At 38.9% G+C, this 18,373-nt stretch overlaps 4 protein-coding genes across 6 annotated transcripts; 3 read left to right on the top strand and 1 right to left on the bottom strand.

Annotated features, from left to right (window-relative positions):
• The first annotated feature begins 768 nt into the window (after positions 1-768).
• Positions 769-4,930, top strand: LOC113360721 (cytochrome P450 71A1-like). Its single transcript, XM_026604192.1, has 6 exons — positions 769-832; positions 1,474-1,550; positions 2,111-2,329; positions 2,646-2,838; positions 3,305-4,185; positions 4,297-4,930. The coding sequence occupies exons 1-6, from the start codon at positions 769-771 to the stop codon at positions 4,915-4,917; spliced, it is 2,055 nt and encodes a 684-aa protein (XP_026459977.1). The 3' UTR covers positions 4,918-4,930.
• Positions 4,931-9,698: 4,768 nt separating this feature from the next.
• Positions 9,699-11,504, top strand: LOC113358792. Its single transcript, XM_026602475.1, has 3 exons — positions 9,699-10,029; positions 10,125-10,371; positions 10,780-11,504. The coding sequence occupies exons 1-3, from the start codon at positions 9,922-9,924 to the stop codon at positions 11,172-11,174; spliced, it is 750 nt and encodes a 249-aa protein (XP_026458260.1). The 5' UTR covers positions 9,699-9,921; the 3' UTR covers positions 11,175-11,504.
• A 575-nt stretch (positions 11,505-12,079) lies between these two features.
• LOC113360720 (gamma-interferon-responsive lysosomal thiol protein-like) lies at positions 12,080-13,274 on the top strand. The gene is made up of 5 exons (XM_026604190.1): positions 12,080-12,200; positions 12,289-12,404; positions 12,496-12,561; positions 12,671-12,763; positions 13,074-13,274. The coding sequence occupies exons 1-5, from the start codon at positions 12,080-12,082 to the stop codon at positions 13,272-13,274; spliced, it is 597 nt and encodes a 198-aa protein (XP_026459975.1).
• Positions 13,275-13,824: 550 nt separating this feature from the next.
• LOC113358790 (ethanolamine-phosphate cytidylyltransferase-like) lies at positions 13,825-17,807 on the bottom strand. 3 transcript variants are annotated; one of them, XM_026602474.1, is made up of 11 exons: positions 17,565-17,786; positions 17,270-17,385; positions 16,791-17,164; positions 16,453-16,688; positions 16,146-16,321; positions 15,908-15,979; positions 15,429-15,496; positions 15,155-15,275; positions 14,876-14,941; positions 14,633-14,755; positions 13,825-14,424 (listed from the first exon to the last, which is right to left on the bottom strand). In XM_026602474.1, the coding sequence occupies exons 3-11, from the start codon at positions 17,150-17,152 to the stop codon at positions 14,353-14,355; spliced, it is 1,296 nt and encodes a 431-aa protein (XP_026458259.1). In that variant the 5' UTR covers positions 17,153-17,164; positions 17,270-17,385; positions 17,565-17,786; the 3' UTR covers positions 13,825-14,352. The 3 variants fall into 3 exon arrangements, with proteins under 3 accessions (XP_026458259.1, XP_026458258.1, XP_026458257.1); XM_026602473.1 differs by having other exon boundaries at positions 17,353-17,385; XM_026602472.1 differs by lacking the exon at positions 17,270-17,385 and having other exon boundaries at positions 17,565-17,807.
• Positions 17,808-18,373: the final 566 nt, after the last annotated feature.

Below are 18,373 nucleotides of genomic sequence, written 5' to 3'. Positions count from 1 at the left end.
GGAGAATTAACTGCTATAGGAGGAGGTGACGGCTCAGCAGGTAATGAATCAGGAACGTCGTCCTGTGAAGGAGAATGCAAAAAATCGTTGCTAGAGATGTTAGCATCCTTAAAAGGAAAACATTGTTCATTAAAAATAACATCTCTTGAAACAAAAGTAGTCTTAGTTTCAAGATTCAAAATGATGTACCCTTTGTGATTATTTGGGTTACCAAGAAATACGCCAGGAATTTCCATAGGATCGAATCTGGAAGAAATATTGGTATTGCGAGCATAGCACCAGCACCCAAAAACTCGCAGATTACGATAATTTGGGGATTTTCCCAAAATAATTTCATGAGGAGTTTTGTGTGAAATAATTGGAGTAGGCATCTTATTAATCAAATAAGTTGTTGTTAAGATACATTCTCCACAATAAGTAATGGGAAAATTGTCTTGAAAACGTAATGCCCTAGCCACATTGAGTAAGTAGCGATGTTTATGTTCGACTACCCCATTTTGCTGAGGAGTAGAGACACGACTGTGTTGATGGTGAATATACTTTTCAGCAAACCAAGATTGAATATCACGAGAAAGAAACTTTGTCCCATTATCATACTGGAAACGTTGTAAGACAGATAAATAAGGGACTGAATTGCCAGTAGAAATATGGGTAATATTATGTGAAAACTGGCTAACAACAAAGTTAGTAAAAAATTTGATGAACTTAAAGGTTTCACTTTTCGTATGCATGAGATAAACCCATGTACAATGAGAGAAGTCATCAACTATGGTCAAGAAATATCTTGCTTCAGGAAGAGAGGGTGTCGAGAATGGCCCCCAAATATCACAGTGTATTAATTCAAAACAACGTTTAGAATAAATTGTATATTTATTAAATGATAATCTTCTTTGTTTGGCCAAAGGACATACATCACAGAAAGTAGAAGAACTAGAATGAATGTAATCAAAAGTACGACATAAAAACTTAAAACGAGCTATGCTAGGATGACCTAGACGACAATGCCAAATATCTAAAAAAAAAAAACTTTATTGCAGAGAGATTTATGCGTCACTGAAGGTTGCTGATGGATTTGAAGTTGATATACGCCGGAGAAAAAGCTAGCCTGACCAATCACTTGATTCGTGACTCGGTCCTGAAAGAAACAAACATTATCGAAAAAATAAGCAACAGAATTTGACTGGCGAGTTAATTGACTCACGGAAATTAGATTGAACTTGAAGTTTGGTATATGATGCACATTCGAGAGTTTAAGAGTAGGAGAGAAAATAACTTCGCCAATATGCTTAACAACAGAAAAAGAGCCATCCGACAATTGCATTTGAATTAAGGATGTAACAGGTGTATAAAAATTAAAAAACTGTAAAGAATTGCAAATATAGTGTGTAGCACCACTATCTATGAACCAAGGATCAATAAAAGCCGTGTAGAGAATTTTACCTGCAAAGTTTACACGAGGTTCTATCTGTGCAGATTTTGTTGGAGGATTGATGAGAGTCAGGAGACGTGCATATTGGTCAGCTGACAAAGCAGGGATGCCTGGTGGGATGGTCTGAGCATCATATGGTATTGCTGTAGCAGCAACAATAGTTTACGAAGTGCTTGAGAAGGCATGGAAACCATGAAGGCGGTAACACTTCTCTCGAACGTGACCATGATGGTTGCAATAATCACAGTAAGGGCGTTGTTGCTTGTTGTGACTGGCACGAGGACGACATGATTGAGGATGATGTCGATTAGTGTTAAGTGAAACTGCATCAACATTAGGCAGTGGAGTTGCAGTGATATTCTGCTGCTCTTCCTCCTGTTGAACGAGATTAAAGATGCGCAGAGCAGTTGGTTCATAGATAGTGGTGCTACACACTATATTTGCAATTCTTTACGGTTTTCTACTTTTTATACACCTGTTACATCCTTAATTCAAATGCAATTGTCGGATGGCTCTTTTTCTGTTGTTAAGCATATTGGCGAAGTTATTTTCTCTCCTAATCTTAAACTCTCGAATGTGCATCATATACCAAACTTCAAGTTTAATCTAATTTCCGTGATTCAATTAACTCGCCAGTCAAATTCTGTTGCTTATTTTTTCGATAATGTTTGTTTCTTTCAGGACCGAGTCACGGATCAAGTGATTGGTCTGGATAGTTTTTTCTCCGGCTTGTATCAACTTCAAGTCCATCAGCAGCCTTCAGTGACACGTAAAGCTCTCTGCAATAAAGCTTTTTTAGATATTTGGCATTGTCGGCTAGGTCATCCTAGGATAGCTCGTTTTAAGTTTTTATGTCGTACTTTTGATTACATTCATTCTAGTTCTTCTACCTTCTATGATGTATGTCCTTTGGCCAAACAAAACAGATTAACATTTAATAAAATACAATTTCTTCTAAACGTTGTTTTGAATTAATACACTGTAATATTTGGGGGCCATTCTCGACACCCTCTCTTACTGGAGCAAGATATTTCTTGACCATAGTTGATGACTTATCTCGTTGTACATGGGTTTACCTCATGCATATACAAAAGGTGAAACCTTTAAATTCATCAAATTTTTTACTAACTTTGTTGTTACCCAATTTTCACATAATACTGCCCATATTTCTACTGGCAATTCAGTCCCTCATTTACCTGTCTTATAACGTGTCCAGTCTGATAATGGGACAGAGTTTCTTTCTCGTGATATTCAATCTTGTTTTGCTGAAAAGAATATTCACCATCAGCGCAGTTGTGTCTCTACTCCACAGCAAAATGGGGTAGTCGAACGCAAACATCGCCACTTACTCAATGTGGCTAGGGCATTACGTTTTCAAGCCAATTTGCCCATTACTTACCGGGAAGAATGTATCTTCTTCTTCTTTTTTGAATATTTAGGGAGAATGTATCTTAACAGCAACTTACCCAACCATTATGGTGCCCCATTAGCAGCCATTAATTTTGTGATAAGACTTTTTTTCAAACTTATGACTTTATCCTTTTTTGGTCATAATTCGACAGCAGTAGCATTGATTGCTATCACACGCATACATTGAATTATACATGTGTGACAGATTATATTTATTAATATGGTTCAGAATAATGTACAGCTGCCTTTTTGCTAAAAAGATATTTCATGTTCAAAATTTTTAAAGCTTAAATTTGGGAATAAATCTAAGCACACTTATAGGTTTTTGTTACTAGCTAAACAACTGCAAAGGGAAAAATATGAATCTACTTTCCATGTTAGTATTGTTGCAGCAATGGGAAGGAGAACAGTTGGAAGGTTATTCAAACAAGCATTTCTTTTTTATCTCAGTTCTTTTGTTCTCAGTTTTCTTCTTGTTTAAGATCCATAGAGTTTGGTCATCATCAACAGAAACCCATATTTATAACTTACCACCCTCTCCACCGACGTTTCCAATAATTGGCAACCTTCACCAGCTAGGAACATTAGCTCATAGATCCTTACGAGAGCTTTCTCAAAAGTATGGGCCCTTAATGTTCTTGCAATTGGGTCAATCTCCGATTCTTGTGGTTTCATCTGTAGAAATGGCTAAAGAGATAATGAAGAACCAAGATCTTGCCTTTGCAAACAGACCTCCTCTCACCGCCGCTAAAGCGCTTGTTTATGGATCTACTGATATTGCCCTTGCCCCTTATGGTGAATATTGGAGACAAGTGAAAAAGATTGCTGTTGTTGAGCTATTCAGTGTCAAAAGAGTTCAATCATTTAAGCATGTGAGAGTAGAAGAAGTAGATATTGTGACAGAGAAGATATATAGTTTATGTTCTTCAAGGGGAGACAGTGCACAAGTAGTAAATATTACCGAAATACTGCTTACTCTCACAAACAACATAGTTTCAAGGTGTGCTCTTGGTGTCAGGTATGAAACTGCTCACGGAAACAGATTCCCTAAAATGTCAAGTAACTTTTTGGGGTTGTTTAGTGCTTTTAGTTTTGGTGATTTCTTCCCTTCTATCGGTTGGATGGATGCTGTTACTGGACTATCTAGTAAGTTCGAGAAGGCGTTTCAAGAAGTAGATAGATTTTTAGATCAAGTCATTGACGACCATCTCCTCCGTCATTCCAAATTGGAAGCTGATAACGGTCAGGTAGAAGACAGTGATGAACTAGACGTGACGGATATTCTTATCCTTTCTCAGGAGAACTATAAGAATCTCTCTCGTAATAATATCAAAGCAATACTAATGGTTAGAACATCTCTCTCTCTCTCTCTCTCTGTGTGTGTCTTTGTCTCTCACAGTTTAAAACTGCTAATATGTGTTCTACTAGTCTAAATCCAATTTTTTCGTCTCTAATAGGATATGTTTATTGGTGGAAGTGATACATCAGCAAGAACAATGGAATGGGCAATGGCAGAGCTTATAAAGAATCCGAAAGTGATGCAGAAAGCACAAGATGAGGTGAGAGGAGTTGTCGGAAAGAAGTCTACGGTTGGAGAAGACGACATTCATCAAATGGACTACTTGAAATGTATTGTGAAGGAGATATTACGACTACATCCTTCTCTTCCTAATTTAATTCCTAGGGCAACAACTAAGAGAACCCAGTTAGCAGGTTACGATATCCCTCCAGATACAACAGTTTTCATCAATGCATGGGCAATCCATAGAGATCCTACCGTATGGGACGACGCAGAAGAATTTCGACCTGAGAGATTTATTAACAACCCAATCGATTTCAAGGGTCAAGATTTCCAATTCATTCCGTTTGGTTCAGGAAGAAGAGGGTGTCCTGGGATTTCGTTTGCCATGGCAATTGTCGAGTTTGCTCTTGCGAACCTCTTGTACCACTTCAATTGGGAGCTTCCTGATGGTGAAAAAAGGGAGGAACTTGACATGACTGAGCATTTTGGTCTTAGTGCTTGTAAGAAAACCCCTCTTTGTATTGTTCCGACAATTTACTCATCGGGTCAGCTGTAATGAAGATGCAAAGGACAGTAGAAACAGCGTGTCTTAACTTGACACGATGAATGGTGGCACATTCAGTTAACCACCATACAAACCCTGGTATTCCTTTGTTTTGATTGTTGCAAACTATACCACCTGCTTCTTTGAAGTCAAAAATCACTAAGCATGATTTCATTTCCTCTGAATCAGATTAACCGAATACTTTTGGATGGAGTATGATGTATCTGTAAGATGGAAAGTTGTGTTTACCGATCCAATAGGAGATGTCGTTTTACAGTAAGAGCATTTTTAGTGCTGGACTGCAGGAGGATGTATGGATAACTATCAAGGCTTGAAGATTACATAGCTCGTCACAAGGCTTGAGGATGTCTGGAAAATTCCGTGGGAAGCCCGAGTTGTCGGGAGGGAAGGAATGGCAGTGGAGCTTCCGGGAGGAGAAGAAGCGACAGACTGTAGAGGGACAGTGGTAGGGAGTTATAGACTGTAGGGGGACATTTGTAGAAGGTGGATAGGATGATGACGTTATGGGAGACTCGGCAATTGTAGGAGTACGGGAAGGAGTAGAAGAATGTGCTGGTGAATTTCGGTCAGTGGAGAGGGGTAGGGAGTTGACGTCCGTGACAGGACTGGGTGAACCGGGAGCAGGTGAATGGAGACGGAAGGGGAGAGGAGATGCAGCGGAAAGAGGAAGCCGATAACGGCGATGAGGTGGGGTATATGGTTGATGGGAAACAGGAGATGCAGGTGGTGAAGTATTAGTGGATGGGTAGGCTAGAGTGATTTGAAACATGGGAGAAATGGATTGGTTGGAGTGGTCTTGATTGGGAGAGTCACTATGGAAAGGGATATGGTAGGGGAAAACGTTTTCATCAAACGTTACATGGCGAGATAAAATGATTTTGTTAGTGGCTAGGTCGAGACAACGATAGCCACGATGATGAGGGGGAAAAACCAAGAAAGACACATTTAGTGGAGCGAGGGGAAAGTTTGTGTGGGGTGGTAGCGGAAAAATTAGGGTAGCATAGACAACCAAACGTACGTAGGTGATCATAGGTTGGTTGACGTTGGTAAAGAAGTGACACGGGAGAGGTGAAATTGAGGACAGTGGAGGGAAGAATATTATGTAGATAGACGGCCATATGAAGAGAGTCGGCCCAATATTTATATGGAATGGAAGCATGAGACATGAGGGTGCGAGTGATGTCATTGATACGACGAATCATACGCTCCGCCTTGCCATTTTGAGACTAAGTGTGAGGGCAAGAGAAACGAAAGACTAAACCCGAAGTTTGAGAGAAATTGTGAAAAGAGGAATTATCAAATTCACGACCCATATTTGACTGAAAACATTTTATGTCTCGCTCAAATTGGGTTTTGACAAAGGAATGAAATTCTAAAAATTTGGAATAGACTTGAGATTTGAGTCTCAAAGGATACACCCATAGGTAATTAGAAAAATCATCCAACAGGATGAGATAATAGCGAAAATCGGTCCAACATGTGAAGGACAAGTCCATAAATCACTATGAATAATATCAAAATGAGCGAAAGTAATAGAATTTGAGTCATGAAAAGGAAGACGAACATGTTTACTAACTTGACAAGAGTGACAAAGTTCGGTAGACTGTTTCTTATTACATTGAATTAAAGAGTTTGAACGTAAATTATCTAAAATAGCCTGTCCAGGATGGCCGAGGCGGCTGTGCCAGACGTCAATCGGGCACACGGTCAGAGACAGTGGAGGAGATGAGGATGAATGTGAAGATGGCACGACAGAAGATGTGAGAGGATAAAGATCCCCAGTGTTATCACATCGAAGAAGGATCGTCCTCGAATTCAAATCCTTCACAGAAAAACCATATGGATCAAATTCAACAGACACATGATTATCGGTGGTGAATTTACGAACAGAAATAAGATTTTTGATTATATCAGGAACAACAAGAGTATCTTTGAGGTGGAGTGTTCGAGAAGAGATATTTTTAGAATGGGTACCGCTGGCCGTAACTGGGATAGAATTGTTGTTGCCAACTAAGATGGATTTAACATTGCTAGTGTTGAAAACAGTGTATAACGTACCTGGATTCGCAGTAATATGTGAGGTCGCACCAACGTCCATATAGAACATGTCGTCCGGCGACTGCAGACTCATTGAGCTGTAGGCCTGAGCGAAGTCCGATGGTTGCAACATTTCAGTCGAAGGGACAGCATACGCTTGGGCTTGTCCAAGAGCGGGAGAGTGTTGGCGCTACTGGGCTTGGCGTGCACGACCAGGAGATAGCCCACGGAGAGGCAGGTTGGGCTGCCAGTGGGGGACTGTTGGGTATGGGCAGGGAGGTGGAGCCCAATAGGACATCCAGGGAGTTGGGTGTGGGCCGGGGGTCGCTGGAGCCCGGTGGTTGCTGGGCTGGCGGAAATGGGCCGGTGTCGGCAGGAGAGGTAGGTCTGTAGAGTTCTGGTCTTGGCGCTGATTTCTCCTGTCAGGTCCAGAACGGTGATTATGCTGGCCGGAGCTGTTGGTGGAGGAGGAGGTGGATGCCAGTGCAGTTGAAGACGTCGTGGTGGTTTGCTAGGCACGTCGAATCTCTTCGGTGCGCAATTGGGAACAAGCAGCATCAAAAGTTGGCATAGATTGTTGTATGAAGGATGCAACAGTGTTGTATTCCTCCGGAAGACCATTGACAAGTTGGATAACCAACCGTTTGTCATTCATGGGAAAGTCGAGATCAGTCAAACGATCCGACAATGACTTAAGTTTGTCACAGTAGTCATCGATACTAGCACAATCAACAAACTTTAGACAAACTTTCAAGGGTCGCAGCACGATTACCTTTGTTATCTTGAAAAAGCTTTTGTATATGATCCCAAAGTTCTTTAGCGGTTTTACCGAATTTCAGAACCGTGAGCATCAAGTCCTTGGCCATTGTAGAAAACGTCCATTGACGGCACAAGGCGTCGAGTTGCGTCAAGGTGTTGTTGTCAATCTCCGTTGGAGGTGCAGATCCTTTGATGAGGAATAGGAGACCGTGAGCTTGAAGATGTAGTTCAAAGAGGAAAACCCATGAAGATTATTCATCCTTTTTGATGTCAAGAAGAATAGGGATTAGGGTTTTTATGTTGGTGACAGCAAAGGCTGGGTGCAGAGATTTTTTATCACCTGCCATGGATGTATAGTGTTCTAGAGAAGAAGAAGAAGAAGAAGGATCGGTGTTAGGATCATGATACCATCTTAGATTATGGTAAAACTGTCGCCCCCTTCCTTGAGGGAGAAGGGGAAATATATATTATTATTATTATTATTCAATGAGAATATTCTGGGTCCTATAAATATGCAAAATATAATCTATTACTTACATGCATCTACTAAAACTCTGTCACAGTCCAGGACAGTGGGTATCCTGTGAGCAATGCTGATGATAGTACAAGCATTAAAGTGTTCTTGTATGATTCGTTGAATAACACCATCAGTTTGTGAATTAATATAAAGTGGTGAATATTCAAGAAGAAGGGATCGTAGATTCTAGATTGTGGATGGTGGATGGTGGATAGAAACAACATGGTTGATGCTTATATGGTTAAGTGCGGGTTTGATTCTCTTTGTGACCAAGGCGATAGTAACTTCCCAAATGAGATTATTTGGAGTCGACTTTATCCGTACAAAGTAAACTTTTTCTATGTCTTTTATACCATGAAAGATTGATGACGACGGACAAGCTTTTTAGAAGGGGTATGGATGTGGATAGGGTGTGTCGGTTTTGTGAAGAAGAAGATGAAACAAGTGCTCATTTGTTCTATGATTGTTGGCGAACAAGAAGAATTTGGGATTATTTTGCCGAATGATGCAACTTCAATTGGGATTACGATATTAATATTTCCACAACTATAAAAGCTTGGAGTTATGATTGGGGTGATGAAAGACTTGACCGTATATGGAACAACTTACCGGTTGCAATATGGTGGTGCATTTGGAAAGAAATGAACTCTAGACTTTTCGATCACAAAAAAAGAAATTTGGAAAGTCTAATTCGAGATATTAAGATTCAAGCTTATTTTTGGGAGGAGTCAAACACTAGAATGTTGGATTTGACGGCTAACATGGTAATTGCTTATGGGATTCATATTTTTATCGGCCGCTTTGAGGTGGATATGAGGTTATTAGTATTTGTTTGTTTTTTTCTTGTTCTCCCTTGACTCTTTGTTTTTTTGGGTGATCGATTCCAAACTCGATCTCCTTTTTTCTTTTTTGTCGGTTGTATTTATTGGGTTGAAGAACCCCCTTAAATACCTCTTTTTCAATGAATATTCTCCTATTGACCGATCAAAAAAAAAGAAGTCGTAGCTTCATCCGTTACTCTTCTGAGACAGAGCAACTGCGTTTGTCCCGCACTCCAATTGTCTCCACTATCAATCACTATGAAAAGGAAACGACACGCTACAAAAACACTTTTTTATTTGTTTTACTCTCTTTTTTTCACTAAATCCGTTGTTAATCCGCATCCAGTTCATATAACTCGTTGATCCGCAGATGTCAAATCCACGGATAATTATGCCAGACATGGTTGGATTTTCCAAATCCGCAACTTTGATGGATTGGACGCGGTGACCCCTAATCTGCATCCGTCCGTTGCTCCCCTAGCTCTACCGGATCCAGGAGCAAAATGTTCGGATCTTGGAGATGGTTTAAATCCATTCAAGGGAATGTCAGAAAAATAGTTGGTAAATCCAAACAGACCCTAATTGCGTACTTTATTACGTGTCATAAATAAGTGTCCCTTCTAGAGACGTCTAGAGACACAGACACTTTGTCTGGGACGGACCTTCTTCTTCTTTCTCTTTCCCTCTTTAAGTTTCACCATTAAACCAAACCTAAACCCTAACCTAATTTCCTAAAGGTTTAAATTTTTACATCAATTGTTTGAGGGCTTTGATTCTTCTCCGTGATTAAGAAAAAGGGTTCTCGTTGAATTTTAACTTAGAAGCTATTTTTGTTGGTAATTTTATTGAAGAAGGAAAATAATGGATGGATATTTACCCATGAAAATGAAGAGAAAAGATCTTGAAGAAGTTTCTGATGAATTCTCTGATTTCTCTTTATCTTCTCCTGCTAGAAAAATCCGTAGATTGGTACGTTAATTTCTTACATTTTCTCTTCAATTTTAGGGTAATTTACAGTTTTGTTTCCTTTTTTACTGAATTGGGTTGTTTTGGTTGTGCTATAGGATGCTGAGCTATCACCAATAATGGAAGAACCAATAGGTTATGATCAAATTATACCTGATGAGGAGCAAAGGGTTTCTCCAATAATCCCTGTGGTGGAAGAAGTAGAAGATGATGTGATTATTCTCCCTGTTGAAAATGAGGAGAGGGCTATTGTTCTGTATAAACCAATGGAGAATTCTCCTTCGTTGAACTCGTTGTCTTCTTTTGAAGTTACTGTCAATTCCGACCTGATCCCTAGCATCAAGGGTAAGAATCTTAATCCTCCTTTGTGTTTTGCAAATACATTACTAGATGTGAATTTGATGATATCTTTGTGCCTGTGTTGAATCATTGTATGTTATGGACATAGGATGCGTGTTTAGCATGAGCTGTGTTGGTATCTTTAGTATAATGCAACCCCAAAATATTATCAGCTCTTAGCAGCTGTGATGTGCATTTCATCATTAACTAGTTTACTTAGGTCTTTAGATGGATGGTGTCGCATGATCTAGGAAGATAACATTGGCAATCTACTGGTTGCATTTGCCGATTTAACTGATTTATTTCAGTTGACTGGATGCTCATATGATGTGCATTCTGGTTTCTCGATTATCGAAAATACATGATTTGGCTTTCTGGTTGTTAGAGTTGTTCTGACAATTCTTTGTTGCGCAGATCGACATGGTCTTTGGTCTGGTCATCGGGGTTTACTGAAAGATTTAGACAATGAGGAAGAGCGAAGAAGGAAAGAAAACGCAGGCGGGAAGGGTGAGTGCTTGGCTGTTGTTCCTTGGGTGGCTTCTCAATTTCCTTCAGCATCGGGAAATAACATGGCAACGGCAGATGTTACTACTAATGACCCTATGGAAGCTGAGGTGGAAGTAGATAATGCAGATATGGATATTGAAATGGACCAAATGGTTAATGACATGGGTGTCGTTCAAGGACAAGAACAACCCATAGCTATGGGAGCTGGTGGGGGATTTCAGCAATGGAGTCAACCGCAGCAGCACTGTATGACTCCACCATTCCCCCAAAATAATTCCACTCCTATCATGTGGTCTTGGTGATCCACAGACGAGGGATGCTCGTGTGTTTATCCTGTTGTGATATCTTCAGATGGAGGAGGATAGCTGGATAAGAATGATGGAGGAAAGGCACGGAAGATTGCCTTACCTCATAATTCAGTAGTTTGTTGCAGAGACTTTGTTGCAGAGATATTGTTGGTCTCTTTAGTTTTAGTAAGGTGTGGTAGAGAGTGAAATGTGTAGGAGATGTTTTCTTACAGAGTAAGATGTAGGTCTTCGATAAACAGCGGAAAACTGCTGAAATTTTATATGAAATATATTGTTAAAGTCTCTGCAACAAGATGTAGAGTTCATATCTCTACTTTTTTGCTATCTTGTGGAATTTATTTATTTTTGGTTTCAGGCCAGTTGCTCCAAGTGTTGATCATTGCACCTATGGAAATGATAGTGGCTTAAACCTATTAGGATGCTCTGGAAACTAAGACCAGATATACCTTGCAAGAGGTTGAAGGCAGCAGGTACTGTCTAAGCGGGGAAACGCATTTCTTTGACATGGACATCAAACAACTTTGAAAATTTAATGTTCTGTTTTACACCTATTTGAAGCTTATATGAACTGAACTAAATTAACCCAATCAAGCCATCCTATTGAAAACTATGTCCACCAACATGAAAAGCAAAGGGGATCTTTCTGAAAAAGAAAATCTGTTCTACAAATTTGGTTACCCCGGCCCTTTCCTTGAAGCTTCCACTGATGACCGAGTGTTGCAGATGTGAAGCTTGATGTATGAAAGTTGTGCCACAAATGTCTATTAAACATTAATAATTTCTGTTCCAGCTACCCACTCAGAATATCCAGAAATGGTAATCCAAATTTCTTTATAAACCTTGATAATCTCCTATCCCATTGTCACTCTAAACTTGAATCTTAGGCTTCTTCTGTAACCATGATGACTTCTTCTTCATTCACATTAGTTTCATCTCTAATGATTCTTTTAGTTTCTTCAACTCAAAATTTATCTTCAGTTGCTGTAGTTGTGGCATCAGCACTGCCGGCGCCAAAACCAGGTGTTGCACCAACCACCAGTACCTAGCAGTAAACCTAAGAAAATTTCAGTGGCTCTCTATTATGAAGCATTCTGTCCTGGGTGTACAGATTTCATAGTGAAGAACTTCCCAAAGATAATCTCAAGCGGGATCACTGACATTATGGATCTCAAACTCGTTCCATATGGGAATGCTTTTGTCGAAAACAATACAATCATCTGCCAGGTACATGCTGATTAAGGAATTTTTTGATCCTGTTCGCTTCGGCATACATACCGTACATTGACTTGTTTTTTTCTTGTTGGAATATTTCCAGCACGGATCGGAAGAGTGCTTTCTGAATCAAGTGGAAGCATGTGCAATTCATGCATGGCCTGATGTGGTGAGACTAGTTTTGAATTACATATCAAGAATGGAAGTTTTCATCTGGCTTACTTTATGATGCAGGAGATGCATATTTCATTTATTGTGTTGAGGACTGGATTGTGAAGGAAAATTCTTGTGAAAGGTTTTCTTGTCTTAAAAAACCAGGTTTCAGCGCGAAACCTATTGTTGAATGTATTAGCAGTGGGTTAGGACTAAAGGTATAAATCTGCTCTCGTGTTGCATTTCCTATGAGGTCAAGTTTAACCATGTACATATATATGTGACTCTTCTGACTTGCATTTGCTGCTTGGGTTGCAATATGCGAATGAAACTAGTGCTCTTATCCTTTCCCTCCCATATGTTCTTTGGCTGACTGTGAATAAAGTGCCATTTTATGGTGTAAGTCACTCAGTTCTCGGTCTGACGACTATCTTCATATTTGAAACCAATGATTTTGGACGTTGTTCTCTGTAGAACGCCGTCTCTTGTTCAAGATCTGACTTTATTGGCTTCATCTTCACTTTGCAGACCTATGGTAACTTGGTAAAAGCCGTCTGCAATGCCTACAAAGCTGCTACTCTGCCTAGAGTTTGTCAAGAACACACAGCGGATATCAACCCTGAAGCAAAATCAAACTCAAATCAGGAAGTTTGCTATGTGGATGAAGCATCTCCAACTGCTAAAGTCAGGCCTCCTGTGACTAGATGGAGGCGTCTATTGAAGTTCTGATCATTAAAGTGTCAACACTGCTCCAAGCACATCATTACTCATGCAACAGCCAAATTTAACCCCTTTGTGTTTAATGTTTACAGAGCTCTATTATTGCGTATAGATTTATTTATCCAAAATAATTGTAGTTGTGAAGAAATGTGAGGGCTGTATGGCGGAAATAATATCTGATCTTGGTTTTACTATTAATTTTGCAACCCAATAACCCTGATTTAGAGTTTCTTTGCTCAGTGTTGCAAGATGACCAAGCTGATGTGCACTTTTCCTTTTATTAATGCAGTATGTTGCTTGTATTGGTTTGCATCACCCTGATTTTTATGTTCCTGATGGAGAAGAGAATTATATTAAAAGTTTGCATCACCTTGAGCTGTAATTTCTCACAAGCCACAAAGTGCCTGGTTATGTTGTGCTCATTTCTTTTTTCGCAGTGACAGTTCAAACCCTTGCACATGATCCCGTTACATAGAGTCAAGCTGAGTGCGACTTGGTTAACAAAACAAATATCATTCTATAACCTTTGGACATGGATGTAAAGGACACAACTCACATGTTCGAAACAAAATTGGGAGTACATAACAGCAAAACACTTCTAAGTTCTAACTTCTATGGCAGTGTCAGTCAGAAATGCATACAACAAAAAGAAGAAAAAAAAATGAATTTGTACGTATGTGCCGTATCACAAAACAGAATCACAAGTATTGGTCTATTCGCATTGAAATATATTATCTACTGTTCTTCTATTCTTCGTTAGGAACAAATGGACAGGGAAAATCTATCAGCAATACATATTCTTCAGTAGTTACCAGGAACCCTAGGGAAGGAGACTCGGATTAACGTTTTCTTTCTTTTTTTCTCCTTCTGTTTTCCATTATGTTTCTTCTTGACACCAGAAAAAATACAAGAATAGACGCGACTATGATAGACCTTCACTATGTAGCATAACACCAAGGATCCTGAGAGATGGGATGGAGCAGGGTAGAAAAAGAGGTTGCAGACCTTTCAGCTGTCTAAAGAACTGTCGGAACATGGTTTGTTCTTCACTTTAATGTTGCACCAAGAAACAGTTTGTACGACCTTTTCAGTCGCCTGAAACAAACGTCTTCCCAGCATAGTATCTCTTTTCGCTTTCTTCCTTTTTTGCATTACGTTTCTGCATATGAAGTTGAAAGTTGGTAAAGGTAATTGCTCAACAGAGATGAATCACTTTATCGAAACAGACAATATGACGACGGCAAGCTAACTTTCATTTCCCATCACTTTTGCAAAAATTTATCCACATGAAGGAGTCGGTGTAAAGTTCAACATACGTTACAGAATCGAACTAAGATGTTCAAGAAAAAGATCCAGTATTAAAGTACCTTGTAAGCTTCAAGATTAGCAATTATCCTTTTCGCCACTGAGGTGGTGGTTATATTCTTAGGGCTATCAAGCGTGCGAAAAATTCCCATACTCCTTGGAGCTGAATAAGGATCGGGTGAATCCTACATAATTCATGATTGCCTTACTAGATCTTTCGATTTGAATGCACTTTGAACTGAAGATCGAAAAAATTATGTTTACACAATCATGCCCATTGATGTACACAATAACTTTAAACTTACTTTAAGTAAAGGATTGCTCTCTGCTATGGTTCCATGAACAACCAAAGAGATGTTGAAAGTTGTTATCTGCTCGAGCAAAAGATATTTATCAGCACAGACAAAAGGAAGGTCGGAATCTAAAGGCCGCTAAACTTTTGTTTCAAAAAGAAGTACAAGACATGTATAGCCAGATGAACAAGAAACGAATATAGGTTTGTAAATCGCAAAGCTTATACAGCTATTAAGTGCTATAAAGAATAAATACTTGGACAAATACACCACAGACTCTAGCTCACGTACCATGTCCTTCGTTACTTCCCAGGGTGCCCCAATGATAACCTCATCAACATACCGGCATGCTAACACACTAAGACTACGCTCATGAAGATGCATAATCGGAAGGTTATTTCCTCTGTGCTCACTGCATTGAAGCTAGGCACGTTAAAAACTCTAATCTTACGTAAAAGAAATATCTCAAGCCCTGTGAAGATCAGTGATCTCAGATGGAATACTAGCAAGAATTTACATATGAAGGGCGTTGAAAATAAAAAAAGCGTGTGAGAGAAAATGATACCTCACAGTTTGGTCAGTGTGGATGCCAACAAGCAGAAAATCTCCAAGCTTCCTCGCACTCCTAAGGATCTGAACAGAGATAGAAAGAACCCCTAAGTACATTATTGCTATTTTATGCACAACTCAAATGTTTAAGTTATGTAAGCTTAACAAATGCTAATGACGAAATTGCTTATCAGCTTTCAAGTATTTGCCAAAAGACTCTTGTCAGAATTGGCTTCAAAATATATCCACCTTATTTGCCATTAGATCTTATATAGCTTTCTGCTACAGGCTCTTTCCCAGTTCTTTAGCTAAGTAAGAAGTTACTATCCTAAGATGCGATATACTTTAGACTACCAACTAGACAGAAACTAAACATCAAAAGTAGATGTTCATTAAACCAATGACAGCTGTTCAGCAGCAACAAAACCAAATGAACCATGCACCACGCATGACGACATAAAGTGAGCATACTTCTGCAAATTTTGGTTACAGTACCTCCACATGTCCGGCGTGAAAGAGATCAAAAGCACCATCAATATATACCACACGAGCATTTGGTCCAGGTCCCTGAAGGAAAAGAGAATGACCATGCGTTGGTAAATCTTTAGAATGTTATATTCATTTTCTCAGTCACCTAATAAGACTGGAAGATCAAATTTTACTCCGAGAAGTCACTTCCAAGAATTGATGCAAAATTTACTGGATTAGTCAAAAGAAAATAAAACTGAAATACCTTGCCATTTGAAAACTGAACAATCCGTCTAGAAGTAGGTAGAAATGATACTTGGGTTTTGCTACCAGTTTTGCCTTCAGCTGGCGTGGCATTCGTGGTTTGGAGGGGTTCAGGCACTGTTGCATTACTAACATTTTCGACAACTTCTGTATCTTTCATCGAAGAAAGTATCCTTCCTAGACAATAATAAAAACTAAAGAAGATCAGCACAGGAGAATAGACATAACAAACCAGTACCCCAAAAATTGAGCTCCGTAGAAAACTTATAAATAATTTAGTATTAGACGGATAGGTAGAAATATAGTACCTACAATGTCTGTGCTCGAAACACCTTCAGTCCTTTTTATCTGCTTGTAACGACCCACTTTCTTTGCTAGAGCATAAGCATCAGTACCATCTGGGAGTAGACAAGGATCATCACCATGAATAACAAAGTCAATCTGATGTTCATTGAATAAACGACTCATGAATTGCTCCGTAATTTCATATGGAGCATTGGCAATGACTTCGTCAACCCATTTCAAGCCCTTAACAAGAACCAACCTACGAAAGAGTCCTTATATTAGATCACATTACTCAACATCTAGCATGCAAATTCAGAGGGTTCTCAAATTTATACTAAAGCAAGCCAAAGGATAATTATACCTTTCTTCCATAGATAAAACAGGAGGACCTTTATTTGCGATAATCTCTTCGTCACTAACAACACCCACAACCAAAACATCACCCAAAGCTTTAGCTTGTCTCAAAGCATTTGCATGACCATAATGCATAAGATCAAAACAACCATCCATATACACTCTCACAGGTTTCTTCACATATTTCTTCTTATGAAACAATCTCAAATCTGGCCAGTAAAATGGCAAATAATGCACACCAATTCCGCTGAAATAACTTGTGGACAACCCGAGAACAGCAGCTGTAAGCATTATACCTCCAAAAAAGTGTGGGTAATAATATACACCATCCCAGATCCAATTATGACTATCATACTCCATCGATCCCATTTCTCCTTCACCCTGTAAAAACAACAACAAATCCATGGTCAACAAATGGTCAACGAAGGTCAATGCCAACCCCACCTCCAAACAAAATTGAATTCCCAAGTGGAAAAGAAAAAAAACCTAAAAGCAAACAGTAAGACAGGATTTCATTCCATCAAAACACTGAATCTGAAATCTAAAAGAGAAGTTTTTGCAAAACCCACGTTGCAGATACCCTTAATCCTTATACGCAATCACTAAAACATGAAATTAAAGAGAAATCAGAGGTAATGGAGAGAAACCCAGATTTAATTCAACAAGAAAAACATGAAAACATCATAAAGGTACCTCCTTTGAGAGGTTTTAAGAGGTTTTCTCAACAAAATTCAATAGAAGGAACAACAGGAAACAGGGGTTTTAATTGATTTCTGCTCACCTTTTTCAATATTGAAACTATCGAAAGCTGGATGAATGGATGGATATATGTACGGAATTTGTCAGAAAGGATCTTACAATTTCTTGTTGTGAAGAAAACTTTCAGTTTTGATGAGAAGTTTCCTTCCTTTCTCTCTCTTAAAAAAAATTACTTTCTTTTTCAGAGAGAGAGGAGGACCTCCAAACTCCAACGGGAGCTCCCATATAATGGATTCTTTGTAATTTTATAATCCCGTAATTATCATATTTAATTTGATAGCTAACTTATTTAAATAAAAAAACAATTTTCTTATAATTTTTTAATACATTTTGGTTATGAACTGGCTTTTAGTATACAACAAATTTACACCGTCAAATGTGTTTTCATAACCATGTGATCCTAGTTAGTAATTCGGGATTCGGCAAACGTACGGAACGGCAAACGTACGAGTATTATACGGTTTTGTAAAATTCAGATTCGGTCCAAAATTCGGTTAACGGGACGTGATTCGTCAGTAATTCGGAGCGGCATACGTACGTGTATGATCCGATTTATAAATGTGAGTTCGGCTCTGAAAATTCGGTATCTATATATAACAAATAATTTGTATTTATAAGGTCATAGACCAATTTTTATGCATATGTGTGAGTTATTTAAAGAAAAAATAAACTTAATATGATGATATTAATAATATATACAACATTAGTTATCCAAGAGGACGTCGTATGGTGGTTTAGATGCTTGGTTAGTGAGTTTGAGATCTCTCTCACCTTCACCTTCAAATCTCTTCAGTCGTTTTTGTTTCATAAAAATCACAACACGTCTAATAT

Source organism: Papaver somniferum, chromosome 3 (assembly GCF_003573695.1).
Source record: "Papaver somniferum cultivar HN1 chromosome 3, ASM357369v1, whole genome shotgun sequence".
Lineage (NCBI taxonomy): Eukaryota > Viridiplantae > Streptophyta > Magnoliopsida > Ranunculales > Papaveraceae > Papaver > Papaver somniferum.
This window is presented reverse-complemented; position numbering and strand designations above follow the sequence as displayed.